Raw genomic sequence first — 17,765 nt, forward strand, 5'->3', positions numbered from 1 at the left:
CTATCAAGACTGCCTAGAGACCGCGGCTACAACCTGCAGCAAAAGGATGCAACGCAACCCGCAGCCACGCGCTATCTGCAACGCCGTCTAGGCCCGGCCTCCCCGGCCGGAAGTGAAGTGTTTGCTCCTCCCTCGCGTCCCATACCTCGCGAGACTTCGCATACGGTTTCCTTTTGCGTCTCGGCCGCCAACATGGTAGGTTATTCTTTCGTGCTTTCCTTTCACCACAGTCGCGGGCCGGGATCTCTGCTCGTTGTGCACGCCAGCCACCTACCCTGGGTTTTAGCCCGGCCTTCAAGATCACGCATCGTGGGCCGCAGGGTAGGGGGCCGAAGTGCGCCCGGATCTCTAGGCCGCGTGTTCGGCCCTGGATTCGGATCTCTGAGACACGCGGGCCCGGGCGTCCGGGCGGCGCCGGGATGAGGCCGCTCGGCCCCGGGCCAGGGTGTAATCTCAGCTTTGCTGAATGAACCACAAGGCAGATCCTTGATCTTCTCGCCTACGTGCCCCTTACAATTCGGCATACTTCGCCCCCTGCCCCACCTTTTTAAGGCCTTATCACCAAGCATCTTTTTTCGCACAGCCATCCAGACTGAGGAAGACCCGGAAACTTCGGGGCCACGTGAGCCACGGCCACGGCCGCATCGGTAAGTGCCGGCTTTCCATCCTGGTCGGCCTTGGTCTGCCCCAATTTGGTGCTTAACTAGTCGAAGGTAGGTAGCTTAGAAGTGGGTTAGTAAGAGCTTTGTGCTGTCGGGTCGGATTGAGCCTGACTTTTTTTTCTCTGAGAATCTAGTACTTAAGATACAGAGAATTATCACATCAGTTGGGGGAATGAAAATTGAGCGGGGCACAGTATTGGTTGAAGGCGTGGAGTGCTGTGATAGTGTTGCAAAGATAGGTTTTGAGTGGGGTCTTGAAGGAGTTAGCAATGCTGCAAGAGGAATTGTAGACTGGGAGCAGCATAAGCAAAGGCAGAAACGGGGGTGGGAATGCGTTTGGGAGAAGTTTGGGGCCGGGGAAGGCTGTTGGCCATGTATCTTTGTAATCCTGCAGGCAAACACAGGAAGCACCCGGGAGGCCGAGGTAATGCTGGTGGCCTGCATCATCACAGGATCAACTTTGACAAATAGTGAGTGCTTCTGGGACTGTATTTAACTGACACAGTTTTGGAGTTTGGGGGCGGTTGGGGAGCAGGCTCTGAACATTCTGAACGGGAAGCAAGCCTCTTAACCACCATAAACCTGTTTTTGGGCGTTTACCAAGTTAACACTTGATGTGAAATGAGAAATTTTGCCATCGAGGCTAGAGTCACGCTTGGGTATCCGCTATTGCCTTAGTGTGCTAGAGTCCTCGAAGAACAACTGCTGACCTTATTCACTGACTCTGGCCCCCCTGTGGCATGGTCAGTCACCAGGTTAGTGACATGCATCAGATTGACCTCTATGGCAGTAGGTTCACTTGTGCCCACAAATTAGGGGGTGGGATTTTATAATTATTTGTTTAGAACATCTCTATTATTCAGTGACTTAACCTGGTTCCGTGAAATAAGGCTACTCTTTTCCTCCTGAAGGTCTTTGGTGGGCTTTTTATAAAGATTTGATTAATCCAACAAACGAATGGAGCAGAGCGTGTTGTGTCACAGCTCTACACCAGTTAACAGTTTACACTACTTGGGGAGATGGGCCATAAAGATGGTAAGTATAGCTTCTTAATTAGTGAGGTTATGAAAGTGGTTGCCTTCTCTTCCCAGTCACCCAGGTTACTTTGGGAAAGTTGGTATGAGGCACTACCACTTAAAGAGGAACCAGAGCTTCTGCCCCACTGTCAACCTGGATAAACTATGGACCTTGGTCAGTGAGCAGACGCGGGTCAATGCTGCCAAAAACAAGACCGGAGCCGCTCCCATCATTGATGTGGTGCGATCGGTGAGTGAAGGAATATTTTTGCCTTTATATGGCTCGCTGCCTGTCCTCAAAACTCTTGAGTACTCTAATCTACTTGATCTCCCACTTGAAGTCTGTACCCAGTTCCCTTCTAGACATACCTTTTGGTAAAATTTCCAGAGGTAATTCATTGGCCAAAATTGAACTCCAGTTCAGTTGTGATTGAACAAAATACTTGAAGAGTAATCCTTCTCACTCTTTCATTCTTTGGGGTATTTCATTTTCACTTGAATGTTTTTCCAGTCAGTAATCTCATTGCTGTTACTGCCCTGGTTTGCACAGGTTTGCATTTCTCATCTGAGCTATTGGCAATATCTTAGCTGGCTCTGGTCTGTTTTACACAAGGCTGCATTGAGCACAGCTGTTGACCCTTCATGCTCCCTACAGAATAAAATAATAATGTGCTCGAGATTTAAGGCCCTATATTACCTGAAGAGGGCCTTCCTTTCCTCGCCCCCTCAAAAAAACTACACCCGAGTTTTGTTTTGTTTGTGTTTTTTAAATAGTATCACTGGGAGTTCTAGTCCTTGTATCAGTCTTAACCTCCTATGTATACAGAAGTATTCTAAACCCTGAGAGGACTTGCATTAAAGTATCAGATTCCCCTTCCTAGCCTGTTTACCATCCCTTGAGCAATTTTGATGGTCATGACTGCTTAAAGCATTGCTGGGAATGTGGTTTTTCTTTTTTGCTTGTTAGATGGTCATTGAATAGGAAAGGGGGGTTTTGTGTTTTGCCCGAGACTAGAGTCACATCCTGACAGCTGTTGTCCTGGTGTGCTACAGTTCTCGGAGAGAATTTGCTGGTCTTGATTCACTGACGAGGGCAGTCAGTGCCCTCGGGTAGTGCCCAGATCAGAAACATATCCTCTCCAGCTACCAGATGGAGTGTGGGTTGTCTGGCATCTTTCCTCATACCCACTAGGGAGTTGGTACCTGCCATAATGTGCTATAACCTTTTTTCTCTCTTCTAGGGCTACTACAAAGTTCTGGGGAAGGGAAAGCTCCCAAAGCAGCCTGTCATTGTGAAAGCCAAATTCTTCAGCAGAAGAGCTGAGGAGAAGATTAAGAGTGTTGGTGGGGCTTGTGTGCTGGTAGCTTGAAGCCACATGGACGGGAAATCATTAAATGTTCACAAGTGCTTTTGTCTTCTGGTCTGGGTGTAGGTTCTTGGCACCCCTACCTGTGTGTCAGAAACCTGCAGGTTCTAGGAGTTAAAAGGTGTGAGGGCCTGGGCTCCTCTGCCAACTCCCCTGAGAAAGAAAGTATGCAAGAGTTAGCACCAGCGCTTAGAGGCCTTGGTCTGTTACCTAACTTGAACTTCTCATTTATAAAGTGAAAATGATGGCTGTTGGTGATGTGTGTGTGTGTGATAAATATAAAATAGTTGAAAGGTCTGTTTGTATTGTGTACTCTGAATTTACAATGAATGGAAGTGTGCCCTTAACTGTTGCAGGGGGCTCACAAGGGTCTGATTCTGTCTTTACAGGAATTTAATGTGTCATGTTGTAAAGAGGGGACAGGGTAATGAGATCAAGGTGGTTCTTCAGGGTGTAATTCCTGATCCTAAGGTTTTTCTATCTGGCTCCCTCATCTTGGACTTTTAACTATTCTAGTCATAACCAAAATCTTGAGATGTGCCCTAGCAATCTGAATTTTAAACACAATGGGGCTTTTACAATCACAGTGGAGTTTGGATTATAGAAAGCCATTGTGGAGGTGTAAGCATCCCTGTGTATAGGAGGTTTAACTTAATGTTCAAAGAATTATTATGAGATGCTACCAATGTTCCTTCTGGTATTTAGTGTATCTAGTAGAGACATGAGGTATCCTAGTAACTGGGTATCTCCTGCAAAAAACCGGTGACCAGTGCTTGTGTACAGATAGGACGCTCATGGATCCAAGATGATAATTACAGTTTGCTGCAGTTTTCAGAGGTCTTTCAATGATTTTGAAATACTGGCCCAAAATAAAACTTGCAGTCTAGAATCCTGGGCAAAGAAACAAGATAGTACTGAAACCTACTAAAACTCAGCTACTGGGTTGGGTTTGGTTGGGGAAGAGTTTCCTTTACTGCTCTGTGGGTTCATACACGGGCTGGGAACCATGGGTTTCTATAGGACAAATCTGTCATGGTAACCTTTAGGTGGTATAGCAACCATATGTAAAAAAGCATGGGGTCAGGGGAGACTTAATGGATTTAAATAATGGGAGTTAAGAGATGTCAGGCAGGCTTTATTCAGCTGGACAAACCAATAACAATCATTTGGGTTTGCATCTTCCATGATGGTGCTGAAGAAAGGTGAAGTGATGGGTTTTCCCTTAGTGTCTTCCTGAGGACTTAATGGAAGCTATAAGAAAGGACATGGATCTAAAACAAGTGGTCAATAGATAAGGAATTACCAGACCTGATTTAAAGTCCTTAACTGACACTGAAGGTGTAGAAATGCAGTGTCTGAGAGTCAAATTTAGATCCAAAACCTAGCATGTGTGTGACTTAGGCTTTGGCCTGTTGGTCCAATTTTCTTACCTTTAAAAGTAGGTGGAATCACCTACTTGAGGATCATAGGGATTAAGTAAAATGGAAAGTATTCATTAAACCTTTTTGACTCTTAGTAACCGGTTTGTAAGTTCATTATGGCAGCAGACAAGAAGTCTCAACCTTGGTGTGAATCACTTAATGGGAAAGGGGTCCAAGCAGAGGGAAGAACAAACATGCATTTCGGAAACCAGTTTGTAAAGGTTAGGCTAAGTGACTTGTTATCTGGGAGAAAGTCTGGAGAGGCTTTAGTTTAGGGACTGGGCTACATGCAAGAATGGAGGCCAGGACCAAGAAAAGGATTCAGAAGACAAAATGGGCAGGACTTGGTTACCGAATTGTGGGGCTGATCACAAAACAGTGAGGTTTAGGGGGAGGAGGATGAGCACTGGTCCCTTAGTGGTCAGTGCCAGTCCCAGGAATTGATTGTTGGCATTCTGTGGTAACTGTCCAGAAACAGGATGGAATAATCCTCATCCCAGTCCTATACGGAGGTGCAGATGCCATTTCTTGACCTCGGATAAGCCCCTATTGATCTGTGGAGCTTTGGTCCAGCTTGCATCCTTATTATCTACAGCTAACAGCAGGGCAGATGCTCCAATTTCTCTCTAAGCAGTAATGCCAGAGGAAGCTGGGTGACAGGAACCCAAATAAATGAAGGACACAGACCTAGAGTGGCTTGAAGCAAAGGCAGGCAGGTTTTCATTCTAGGTTTCTGTTGAGAGTCAACCTGTCCTGCACTTACAAGCCCACTCAGTACACACAGGGTTGATAATGTCTTCCCACATGTGGGCATCAGAGCTTTGTCAGATTGCCTAACTCTGTATGTAGCCTTCAACCTTTTTCTTAGGTATCTGAAAGTGGTTGTAGAAAATGGTATTGCTTAGCACGTTAGGTTGACAGCTAAATTTTCTGAGCCAGAATTGCTATGGGTAACATTGCTAGCCTAATGTATGCTCTGTTTTCATATAAGCCGTGGAGCTGCAGCTGTAACTCATTTATGGGAAGTGTCTGCCACATAATAGGGCAAAAATGAGCTAGGTCTGATTTAAGTTTTTAATTCAAATGTATTACTATTCAAGGGCTAGCTCCAGAGCAGCCTGTCTTTGGGGGCGAAAACCAACCGGCCGCGCGCCAGTGCGAGCGGGGAAAGATGTGCGGTCCCCGCATACACTAGAAGGTGGGAAGCTGCGGGTTTCTGGTGAGCCCTGCAGAGCTTCGGGCTTCTGCAGCTACCTTCATTGGTCTACCGCTGGACTCCACGGCTCCCTAACAAGATGGCCCACAGGCCCTGAAAGCCGCTTACGAAGTGAGATTCTGCTTCCGGGCTCGCTTTGACAGGCCCCGGCTCTTGGCTCAGCCATTTCCGGCAGGGGGCGGGGCCGGCCTGCGTCGCATGCGCGAGCTTTCTCTCCGCTAGGCGGGAGGTTTAATTTGGGGCCCCCAGTCACTGTACGGCGTGGGCCGCCGTTAGAGTGGAAAGCTTCACCCTTGCACACTTCAAATCCCGTTTCAGCTGCGCTTAACAGGCGTGGTCTTTGCATACACTTTCAGGAAGGAAATTTCCAAACCTGTCAGAATTCCAGTGGTCAAAAAGATAACAAGTGCCATGTTCATGGTACCTTGGGCTAAAAGTACCTACAGACACATGAAATGTTCTGAAAGAAAATAAGGGATCTCCGGTGAAGGAGAAATGCATACTACTTTCATATTAAAAGATAATATAAACGGACAAACAGTAATTTTTTAAATTGCCCATTAACTTGCCAGTGTTGAAAAGTAGTATGTTCGTTCCAGAGTTTTCATGATATTTGAATTTACACCCACCCTACTTCTGTAAATTTAAGATGCTTTGGAGCGCATAACAATACCGCATGGCTTGGGAAACTACTTTTGTGTGCCATCCCTAGTGAGAATATAGGTTAAAGTGTATGTTTCATGGCTTTATTTTACCTCCCAATCTCTGTTTTACTTTTATTCCTACTTTAAAAAAAAACCCCTCTATGTATCGTTAGAAATGTTATTTGATATACAAGGTAGGTTTCAGGTCCGCAGTGAACTATATTTAACAAAACTTGAACTGGGCTGTGATTGTAATTACAATGATTTTCTCGGGTTCCCAACTACACCGACCATTATCCAGTGTGAGCCACAGCTGGAGCAATAATGCTTTCCAAGGGCACTCTTTCAAAACACTGCCTTTTAAAACCCAGACTCCTCATTCTGACACTACAGTTTACCCACACGATTACTTCCTGAAAAGAGCATTTAGAAGAATATAATAGGGCAGCCTGGCCTGCTTTTAAAAAGTTACTAGACTGATTATAGGAGAAAACCCAGGGTCTTCCTTAACTCTGGAATTGAGGGCTGACATCCTATACGCACCAGGACTTTTGGTAGAGGGGACAGCACTGCCTTGCCCCAAAGCGATTGCTTCAGGGCCGTCAGGAAGGCACTGTTAAAGGGACTCATTCTCAAAGGAGGCAATGCCGTCATGGGCAGGGAGCGGGGAAGCAACTAGGAATACTAGCAGCTGTCCTGCAATGACTGGGTTGATTCTTAATGAAAAGGAAAACCTACCTTAGACTCTAACTCCATTTACATATATTTAATCGTTTTGTGTTTTTTTTTAAGTCAGTTTTCACATACTTCTGTTTCCCAGGATTCCAAATACTGTCTAAGGGGAGCTCACACTGTGTTTTGTTCAGACTGTCGCCCCAAATTGTTCATTTCATAAAACTCTCTTGCCAATGGTAACACCTACTCAATCGAATCGGAGTTTCTAATACAGCCCTTTCATCTGCCTGTGTGTGTAGCTGTTGCAGTCCCAGTGACTATGTACAGGTGTAAGCATCAGACTCTGCTGTATTTTCTAGTACACTGTGCCCAGCATTTAGTTATTTAAATACATGTTATTTTATAAAATACTTCCCTTTATTTCTCCCCTTTTATTGTTAAGACATGTTTAGGTAGGTTACATTATCTATGAGTTTCATTTCAGGATAGTAAAGAGGAGGTGTTGTGGTATTTTCTACAGGAAAGATGAGTGCTGGATCTGACAGGGTTGAGAACCATCTGTTTAGGGGTCCAGAGATCATATGAAAGCAGAGTGTAAAAGAAGCCCTGAGCACTTTTCATCAACTCCAAACCAGGCCTCTTGGACATACCCACGTCTACCCTCCCTGTAAGACTTCGGTGCCCATGGCGGTCCTTGTGTGGACCCTTGCAGCCCACTCTAAACCACTATGTGCCAGTATCGGTTTTCTGGATTGGGATGAGTGCTGTGGCCACAGGAGGAAGAAATCCCTAGGATTAATCTTAGGTCTTTAAGATTTTAAAGATACATAAATGTTTCTAATTCCACCCCCCCAAAAAAAAATTTACACCTATGTATCTTGTGATCTGATCACATCTTGATGATTCTTTGAAGCCACATTAAAAAAGAGGGAGAGAAAGGAGAAAAAACAGCACCTTTTGGAAACTCTATTATTACTTAAGGAATCCACTTCTATGACTATCAATAAGCCCAGGCTGCGTTAACAGTGACATTCTGGAGGTAACTGCACCCCACTTTGGACTTCATGGTTATAAGCACTGTCTTCTCTCCCTATCTCACTGGAAAACCCAGACTCCTGAGGCCTCAACCCCTGCCCTCCAATTCCTTCTTGGAAGGTGCCAACGCCAACAATGTAGGAGGCTTTTCAGAGGAAAAGACAACCCTCTGCTTTATGAAGCAGACAGCAACCTCAGGTCAATGGAGATGTAGAGGAGGAGGAAAGGAAGCTAAGGATGGAACTGTCTCCTGCTTAAGAAGGCGAGGGTGGAAGGGTAGGGAAACTATGGTTCAAACCCTGCCACACCCAAACCCACCACTAATGAACACAGTTCCAACTTCATACCTCTTCTTGAAATTTGCAAGGTCTGTCTGTGCTCTGTGAAGGCCTTGGGTGAAAAGAAAGCCTAAGCCGCCCATATTCCCCATCCTGCTTCTCTCCTTGCTCCTCCAAGGAAGGTAGTAAAACTTTTTGTATTCAGTCCTAGAGGTTCCACAGAAATAACTATTCAGAGTTACATGAAAGAGCCCCAGGCTCTCAGCAGACCTGTCAGCAAGCCCTGGGTCTGGGCTTCACTCCACTGTTGTCAGGATGCTTAGTGATGTCTTAGGGGCTCCACACCGAATAGGAAAATGTTAAGATTCACCTACTAGTGGCGCCAAAGGGCAATGAGAAAGCATTTTTCATCACTGGAAATGGGGGCGACATAGAGTCTGAACAGTTGGCGATGAGGGAAGTAGAACCAGAACAAGGATTAGGTATTTTCTGACCGAAAGACTAGTCATACACCTCAGAACACAACCCAGTTTCTAAAGCTGAACTTCTAATCAAGTCCTCAATTCCCTGCATGATGGCATTTCACCCCTCACTGGCCTACCTCAGCCTATCCCCCCGGAGGGAAAGTTCTAGACAATGAAGCCAAGGAACACATGGGGCTCTGGGCCCAAACAACTGTACACTGTTTATTGAGAACACCCGTAGACGGTGGGAAGGAGCGATGCCCTGTACCGCATCATGGCTGCCACGCCTGGGAGCCGGGCCGGAGAGCGCTGGCAGAGCTGGGGGCGGGCTTCCCACGACTCACTGACCATCACCAAGGTGGGGGGCACCAGGAAGGCCAGGCCCAAGAGCCTGGTGTGGTGCTGCAAACAGGGACTGATTGACCTCTGCCCCTCAAAAACAGAGGGTTAGGGGAGGGGGACAACTAGGAAAAAATAGAAACTCTAGAAAAAAAATTTAAAAATAGTCCCCCTGTACATAACAAGATAGCATCTGCTCTCCACGGCCCGAGACTGGCAGCAGGGGCCTCAGGCAGGCAGGCCAGGAGCCATTAGGGGAAGATCAGTGGTTGGCTGAGACAGTCAGCTGCACATCATTGGCCAGTCACCAGCACCCAGCAAACTTCATCCATGCTCGGGCAGGGCAGGAAAGCACCCGGCCCCTTGGGAATATACAAATATTTACCAGATTCTCTTTGCTTGTTACAAAAACAGATAAGAAAGCTTACAGCAGATTATTTACAAACAATATCTGGGATATCATGAAGGCAGAGGTGGCCTGACCTGGAAGGTGGGGTCTGTGGGGGCACAGCAGCCACAGCAGCCCAGAGGGCCCCAGGCTGGGCCCCCTCCCCGGGCTCCAGGCTCTGCAAGGCACTGGACTCAGTTACTGGGAAAGGGGCTTAATTCTTCTTGTGGAGGAACTTCATTTTGTTGCCTGTGGGCCAGAAAGAGCAAGAGTGAGAATATTTCAGTGTCATCTCTTCTAACAACCCTAGCCCTCCCAGTTGGAGAGAAAGGATTAGAAGGACTGGATTAGAGCTGTGAGAGGTCTGCCCCATGGCAGGGAAAACACTCTGGAGCTCCGGTGAGGGCACTGGTATTAATCACTGTTTGGCTCATGGCAGGCATTAAACTTCTTTGGCTTCAATTCCCCTTTAAACTGAAACACTCTATGATCTAACTGGCTGAGCTCTTTGAAGAGAGTGGAGGTTTTCAGAGATGGGCACTCCAGCACTGCTAGTTCTGTGCACCCCTCATGGCCTAGAGGAAAGCTCTCTGGTCCTAGTGGCCCTCCTGCTCACTCAGGAAGCAGTGCACCCAGAAGACCTGACTCAGGTAAGGACCTGTGGTGTCTCTTGGTTCTGCAGTTTAGGGAATACAGTGCTACATGCTCTTGGAGCCCTGGGCTGAGAATCTTGTCTTTATCAAGGGATCTCTTCCCATTTTGTCTGTAACCCCACTATAAATACCCACTGGCACTGGTTTGGAGCAGCTTAGGGTACAGATCCCCCCGCCTCCTCCCTTGTTGGTGAACATCTGTCTCATCAATGACAGGGCTACTTACCCAAACCTCGGAGAAACTTATTCATTCCACTCTGCTCAGTGTCTGGGAGTTCCTCTAAATACTGCTCTACTCGCTGCTCAAAAAGGCCTGGAGAAGAGGAGAAACAGGAGCAGGGAATAGAACAGTCACTGGAAGAAGGGAAGAGGAGGCCTCCTGAAGGGGGCCCATAGGGCCCAGACCCCAAAATGGGAAAAACCAAGGATCTGCAATTATAATTTACAGGAGCATCTTAGAATTCAGACTGGCTCATCAACACCATCATCAATGACATCTCACTGGTGTTCACTGCTCGTAGACCAGAAGCCCTCGATACCTTGCTTCTAGGTACACATCCCTGAGCTGTGCATGGTGAAGATGCTACTCCCCTTGTTTCAAAGCTGCCCCTGGGCGGACACCTTCTCTAGTTCCTTTGAGACCACCCTACGTGGTTGTTTCAAAAATGTTTCCACACTAATGGAAAGTAATAGTGGACAGAAGAACCCTCATGTTAGACAGAAAAATCCTGATGAGGTGAAAAAGCCCTAGAGTGAGCAGAGCTGATAAAATAACTGGAGATAAGATGGCCTGCTCTGAATGCACTGTGCCACCAACCTAAGACAGAGAGCTAGCTTAATTCTCTTCAAGGGCCTGCCCGACCTTGGATTCTCAGACCACACCCCCTCTAAACTGCTCTGTGCAGTCTTCTTCTCTGAATAGGAAGGGTGTTTGAGGAGGTGCTGGGCATGCCGCTCTTGGAGGACGCGAACCCCACTCTCTAGCCACGTGGCTGCAGCCTGTGCACAGCCTTTGTGCGGGCATATCCCGGGACCGGAAGAGAAGAAAGCTCCCTTAGAAGTTTCTAGCAGAAGAAAGGGACGTTCGGAGGCCTGGCCCTGGCCAGTACCCCACAGCGTCCATCACAGTGCCTAGTTACGCAGCCCCGCGGGTGGCAGAAAAGCCAGAGAAGGAGATCCACTGCCCCCAACCCCAAGCTCTTCTAACCTTACCCTTTGCCCGACACTTTCTTAGCTCCCTGTCTTGGATGAAGCCAGCAAACATCTGAGACTCCATAAAAACCTCAAGAAAACGGCGGATGCTTTTGGAGGCCACAGATTTGCGGAAGGCTTCTCGCTGAAAGGCCCTCTCCCCCTTCTCACTCTGGGTCAGGAAGAGGGAGTAGTGCCCAATGGTCTCCACAAAGAACCGGATAAACACCTCTGACACCAGCCCATTGAGGGTATTACATTCTGGAAGAGAAAAGAAAATATTTGAGGTTCAGGTCAAGAGTCTGCCACCTCCAACCTCCAACCTCCACCTCCAGCTGGTGTTGTTTCTCTCTCCCCAGTAAAATTCCTGCCAGAACCACTTGTCTGTTCTTTTGTTTGTTTAAATTTAATTTAATTTAATTATTTTTAGGGGAAAGAAGGGAGAGAAAGAGGGAGAGAAACATCAATGTGTGGTTGGCTCTCACACACCCCTCAACCAGGGTCCTGGCCTACAACCCAGGCATGTGCCCTGACTGGGAATTGAACCAGCAACCCTTTGGTTTGAAGTCCAGTGCTCTCTCCACTGAGCTACACCAGCCAGGGCCACTTATCTGTTCTTGAAACCACCTCCTGTGCTCCTGGGCTTATAACTTGCCCAAAGCTGGGAGGCTGAAAACTGCTCTGAACACAAAGCTAGAAAATACTTGCTAGATGAACAAGAGTGGAAATCAGAGGCCAGAGGACCCCTTTCCCCACACCCTCACCCTCGGTGGTACTCCTGGCTTCACAGGAAGAGAAAGTTCCCTCTATCTCCTTCAACAGCTCGAAGTAAGGCCTGAGAAGGAGGAATAACTAGTTTCCTGTCAGCAAGAAGAGTCTTTATAGCTGTCATGTGTCTTTGGGTTTTCCTTCCCAAGCCTCCTGAGGTAGAGAAGAATTAGGGGGAAGAGGGTAGCTTTGTAGCCTGGGCCGCCTGAAAAGCAGCCCCAATTTTGTTATGTTCCTGAGCTCCCTCTGATAAAATACCACAATGCTTCTCTCAGACCTAGTCAAGCCATAACTCCCTGAACCTCACTGGTGGTGAGGCGAGAGAATTCCAGGCTTGAGTGTGATCAAGGTGCTGCAATTGGAACCTCATCAGCCAGAAGGGTCTGGAGCACAGAAGCAGGGTCCCCGCCCCCGGAGGCCCAGACTCAGAGCAGAGGGAGCCTGGGGCCAGAGCTGCGTGCCGCAGCAAGCCGGACTCACCATCATCGGAGTCGCTGTCAGAGTCCTGGGAGATCAGTTCGTTCTTCCTCTCCAGAGCCTGCTCCAGAGCCGCCTGTAACTTCCTAGGTAACAATGTGTCCTCATCATCCATCTGCAGGAAAAGGAAAATCCAGTCATAGTCAACAATGACCAAGCACTTACTATGAGCTTAGATACACAATCACATTTAATTCTCCCAAAAACCTGACACTATTTATCAACCTCATTCTAAGAGGAGAAGTTGAGGCACAGAGAGGTTAAGAAACTTATCCAAGGTCACACAGATAAAAAGTGGTAGAGTGAGTGGCATTCACAGGACCAGCTAAGGGCTCCTACCCTGGCACCCTGAAGTCTCCCCAGTTCCTCCATCTTTAGCTCCAGGTGGGAAGCACAGTTGGCCTGGGGTCGGGGGTTGTGGCCCAGCCTGTGTCAGGCATGAGGTTAGGCTGTTGTTCCTGTCTCTACATTCTGGTTCAGTGTCCACACCTTGATGCCTTGCACCCAGCAGTTGCAGTTCTGTCAAGGCCGTGTAACAGACTGTACACTCCCAGAGAGTACGGCATTGGGCTATGTGCTCTTTGTAGAGAGCCCGTAGGATTTCCATGACTGACAACAGCTTTTTGAAGCTGACAACAACAATTGCAAACCTCTACATTCCATAGCTGGCACTATCGCCATGCCTGGTTCAGAGGTGAGAACTCTGGCTTAGAGAAGAAGCTCAGAGGCCTGTCCAAGATCATGTGGCTCAAAGATGGCAGAGCCCAGAGGCCTTTAGACTTCCAGGCCCTGTTCTTGGCACTCCCACACTGCCTTCTAGAAGCTGATGATGTCAACCAGAAAGGCAGATCCTGCTGAGGTCAAGATTTTCCAGACCAGCTTCTCCCACCTTTATCTCTTCGGTGACTATGGAACCCGGAGAGCTCAACAAGCAGGCTGTGGAGGCTGAGCAGTGTGTGTGTGACTGTTGGCTGCTCTGGAGTCTGCACCCCAGGCAGGCCACATTCTGCAGTGTCCCGCTCTTACCTGTCGGATGAATCGGTCAGATCCCAGGTTCACCATCAGTGCCTGAGAAAAAGAGTCATTAGCAACAGTGATTCGGGGTATGAATCCCTGCAATGCCCTCCCCAGGCCTCCAGCCCCCCCAGGGTCAGATAACAGGAACAACTCCAGCTGGGGACAGCCCATCCAGGGAGAAAGGATAAGAGCTGGGCAGAGATGCCCAGGGGTCACAAATGAGAAGATCCCAGTGCTTTTCTCCCCTCCACTCCCCCTCTGCCCTTCCCTCCTGGGGGTTTCTGTTCCTTCTGTCCCTTCCTTCTTCCCCTGCCCCTAGCTGGTTCCCCAAGTGACCCACCTCCTCCACAGGTAGTTCCTTCAGTTTGGGAAGGGAGCTGGAGAGCAGGCCAACCAGGAAGGGGGTGGGACAGCAGACGATGTCAATCATGGAGGCCGGGAGGACAGGAATGAAGGTGTGCTGCCAGGAGAAGGGGTACAGCAAGGCCACCACCGCATGGGAGCAGCTGGACAGGGTGCTGGAAGACAAAGAGAGAGACAAAGTACCTGAAGCCAGGCCCAGCACCTTCAAGGAAGAGCCCGTGGGGGCTCAGAACACCCTTTTATGTTAAACTTCCCAATGCTACAAAGATAAAAGTTAATGGGGCTCAAACCTGGTTCGGACCCAGTGAAGCCCCCACATTCCCACCGGTCAGGGCCCCAAGGACATTGGTACTACCCTCTTTGGTGACTCTATCTAGAAACAGCCAGGAAGGTATGTAGCAATGCCTGAACACACCAAGGACTCACACTCCCTCACCCCCAAAAGGACCACCCAAATGCACAGGCAGGCCTGACTGGTACAGGAGTATCGGCTCAGGCCAGGGAGTGTGAAGGTAAAAGGAGGAAGAGTGGATCACAGATTCATGGAGTGTAAGAGCTGGAAGGCCCTACAGAGGTCGTCTCATTGATTCCACATGTATAGCTGGGGCTACCGATCCCCAGGGTTAATGTGATCATGAGTGGCAGAACTACAACACACTCAGACTTCCTGTCCCCCAGTCCAGCGTCACTTTTCCTGCTCTGCCCTTCTGTCCATCCCTTCCTCCCCGGGACTGGAAAAAGTAGCCCGAGAACCACTAAAAAGGTGATGGGGATGGCACCGTTCTTACCATCTTTCCTCTCAGGCTCCAAAAAAGGCCACAGGTTTCAGGGGCGTCACCCCTCTTGTGGCCTAGAGGGGGCTCCAGGCTTCTATACCCAGGTGTACTGCAGGGCTGGCCATCTGAGCCAAATGACCAATGGGAGCCAGAGGAAAATCTCTAGGATACTAACCAGAAGGTACGAAAATGACTGCACACTCCCTGGGTGTGTCGAGGGCCGATGAAGGGCACCAATAAACACAGGAGACACCTGGCTGAACTGTCCATCTGTCAGGACCAGAGCCAAAGGCCCTCCCTTGGGGACCTTATTACTGACGAGGGGACAGATGCTGACAGTCGAGATCACCTTCAAGCTGGACTTTCCCACCCTGTCCTCCACCTCTGCTGGCCCCACGTATTAGCCACTGAAGCCTGGTCTCCACGTGATCAGCTCCAAGTAGGGACTCCCGCCCTCTCACAACTAATGATGCCTCACCAGTCAGAAGACATGGTTCTAATCCACGACAGAAACAAATCCTCTCTTCTAGAAGGATCTCTGAATGTTCATGAGTGTTTTGTCAGCCAGCGCCTTGCTTGGCTGCCCTACCACCCCAGGGACACCTCTAATGCTGCTGCGCCTGAAGCAGAGACACAGGTGTCCTGGCCCTGACGTCCTTCCCCTGGGCACAACAGCTCCGCATACCCCAAGGAGAGCCATTTAAAAAGATCTGGAAAAGGTTGTCTCAGGGCCTGGGGACACACTGATCGGCACCATCTCCTCCCTCCAATGGGCCTTGGGAGGCAGAGGGCTTTGTGCACCCCCTCAGTCTGATTGCCGCAGAGCCTGGGCATGCAGGTGTACACACACACACACACACACACACACACACACGTGCGTGCGCGCGCGCAGATATCAGAGCCAAGTCAGGGGGACAGAGGACTTGTGGAAACCCTAAAACATGAGCAATGGAACATGAGCGGGCCCCACTTCCTGAGCCCCGGTCACAGTCCAGCCTGTGTGCCATCCCTGGGGCTCCCCACCCTGCCCATCTCTGGTCAGAGGCAGGCCTGGGGCAGGAGGACATCTTTTCTAAGATCCAAGAATGGCAGAACTCGAACACTGAGCCAGGCCAGGAACAGAACCCTGGGGCACTTTCCTCGCACACCGGTCCTGTCCTGGAATGTGCTCAGAGGCAGCTGCAGCCACAAGAAACAATAGCTGTATTCATAGCCCTGCTGGAACTGGGCTAAGGCTGGGTGGGGGTAGCAAAGAGGAGACTCTGCCCCAGCGGGGAAACAGAACCTTCAGGGAAAGAAGCCTCATGGTCCAAGCTCTATTAGGGGCACCAAGGTCTGGCCAGACCAGAGCATCCCAGCGGGGCAGCTGGGGGTTTGCTGATGGACAATGAACATGGACGGCAGAGAGGTGGTAGGGCAGGCAGGGCCTATGGAGCTGCCGTGACTGGCCAGTTCCAGCTGCTGGCTTGGCCCCTTCACAAGGGTCTGAAGGGGCCACAAAATAGACAGGACTGTGGAATAGAGAGCCACTGAGGCTGTGATGAGAAATGAGGGGAAGTTTTCATCTAAACCTGGAATTTTCTGGAAAAGTCACAGCTTTGGTTTTCCCTTCTTGATCCTTCTGGGCTGAGGCGGGGCCTGGGTCCCTGCCCCGGTGGCCATGGGAGTCCATTGCTCCTGCTCCCTCACCAACACCACCCCCCACAGACAGAAATACCTCAGGGATCTGGGGCTTAGTGGGGCACACACCAGACCGGGGGGTTTTCCTTCCTGCCCCTCCTCACATCAACACCTGGCCTATGGTGTGGCACACGGCAGGCAGCAGGTAGCTTAATAAATACCTGAATGAATGAATTCTACCACCTCAGAGAAACTACTGCTTCCTGTGGTGGGTTCTTTAACAAAAACACAGACAAGCGCTCCCTGCCTGTCCCACCCCCCACACATCTCTGCTGTGGTCTAAATGTCTGTGCCCGCCAAATTCACATGTTGAAAGTCTAACCCCAAAATGTGACATTAGGGGGTGGGGCTTTGGAAGGCACTTAGGTCATGAGAATGGAGCCCTCATAAATGGGATTAGTGTTCTTACACAGAGCCCCCCCAGTTCCCAAGCCCCTGCCACTGTATGAGGGCACAGTGAGGAGGCGCCAGCTGTGACCCAAGAAGCGGGCCCCAGCCAGAACTCGACCATGCTGGTCCTTGACCTTGGACCTCCAGTCCCCAGGACTGTGAGAAATACATTTCTGCTGTTTATAAGCCACCTAGTCTGCAGTATTTCGTTACAGCAGCCGGAACAGATCAGACACTCTTTGTTTTTAAGCGTCCGCTGCCTAAAAGAGCTTGGCTTCTTCTGGAATGCCTCAAGTCCAGTGACACCCCTGCCACCCTTCCGATGGTCACAACCAGATCCTGGCACCTGGAGCTCCTCTAAAACCATTAATGCCAACACTTAGGACCCAGACTTGGGCTCCCTCCAGCTCTCGTCCCATTCCTCCTACACCAGCCTCCCTGCCTCACCGACACTCCAGCTCCTGCACTCGTCTTGTTCCCTTCCCTAGTCTGACTGAGGCTGACGTTCCCACAACTGCTCCCCCTGTCCCCCCACTCAGTGCTCACCTAGTCCTTCTCCACAAAGCCCCAAGTGCCTGCCCTGGGTCACTGCAATCAATTGCCTTCTCCAGGTGACCCCCTCGACCGGTGCCTCGGTAGACGGCCCAGCGCTCCTCATACCACCCCTACCCCTGGGCAGTGCCCTGGCCTCTTCTTCACGGTGACTCTTCTGAGGGCTCAGCCCTCCCCTCAAACTCAGCATCCCACAGAGATGGCCTTGTCTCCCCTCTGGTGGAAATGCGGCCATCAGCCAGAAGTCTCCTTACCTTCTTACTTTTCTCTGTATAATATATGTGTGGGGGGGGGGGAGGGGGAACAGGGGGCGGCGCTGGCACTTACCAGGGCTCGTTTACAGTTGTTCACATGGAAAATGCTACAGTAAGGAATAAACACTAATACAAGAAT

The 17,765-nt window shown here is 49.5% G+C and overlaps 2 protein-coding genes and 2 non-coding genes across 11 annotated transcripts in view; 3 read left to right on the forward strand and 1 right to left on the reverse strand.

Annotated features, from left to right (window-relative positions):
* The first annotated feature begins 115 nt into the window (after window positions 1–115).
* Window positions 116–3,100, forward strand: RPL27A (ribosomal protein L27a). The gene is made up of 5 exons (XM_028515509.2): window positions 116–195; window positions 584–647; window positions 1,057–1,132; window positions 1,754–1,928; window positions 2,920–3,100. Exons 1-5 carry the CDS (start codon window positions 193–195, stop codon window positions 3,046–3,048), a joined length of 447 nt encoding a protein of 148 aa, XP_028371310.1. The 5' UTR covers window positions 116–192; the 3' UTR covers window positions 3,049–3,100.
* Window positions 1,299–1,430, forward strand: LOC114501155. The gene has a single exon (XR_003684918.1). It is a non-coding gene; the product is annotated as a small nucleolar RNA SNORA3/SNORA45 family (small nucleolar RNA).
* On the forward strand, window positions 2,683–2,812 carry LOC114501154. Its single transcript, XR_003684917.1, has one exon. It is a non-coding gene; the product is annotated as a small nucleolar RNA SNORA3/SNORA45 family (small nucleolar RNA).
* A 5,874-nt stretch (window positions 3,101–8,974) lies between the features above and the next one.
* The window catches only part of DENND2B (DENN domain containing 2B), a 158,037-nt gene continuing 149,246 nt past the window's right edge, over window positions 8,975–17,765 (reverse strand). For 5 of the 8 annotated variants that reach the window (XM_028517727.2, XM_036028982.1, XM_028517722.2 and 2 more), the window contains 6 exons: window positions 13,952–14,129; window positions 13,621–13,662; window positions 12,598–12,709; window positions 11,371–11,610; window positions 10,385–10,471; window positions 8,988–9,754 (listed from right to left, as the gene is read on the reverse strand). In XM_028517727.2, coding sequence (XP_028373528.1) covers window positions 9,720–9,754; window positions 10,385–10,471; window positions 11,371–11,610; window positions 12,598–12,709; window positions 13,621–13,662; window positions 13,952–14,129 — 694 coding nt within the window. In that variant the 3' untranslated portion in view covers window positions 8,988–9,719. Of the gene's footprint in view, window positions 9,755–10,384; window positions 10,472–11,370; window positions 11,611–12,597; window positions 12,710–13,620; window positions 13,663–13,951; window positions 14,130–17,765 lie in introns of all 8 variants that reach the window. The other 3 variants (XM_036028981.1, XM_036028987.1, XM_036028984.1) reach the window with 2 other exon arrangements.

The sequence above is a fragment of the Phyllostomus discolor genome, chromosome 6 (genome assembly GCF_004126475.2).
Source record: "Phyllostomus discolor isolate MPI-MPIP mPhyDis1 chromosome 6, mPhyDis1.pri.v3, whole genome shotgun sequence".
Classification (NCBI taxonomy): Eukaryota; Metazoa; Chordata; class Mammalia; order Chiroptera; family Phyllostomidae; genus Phyllostomus; species Phyllostomus discolor.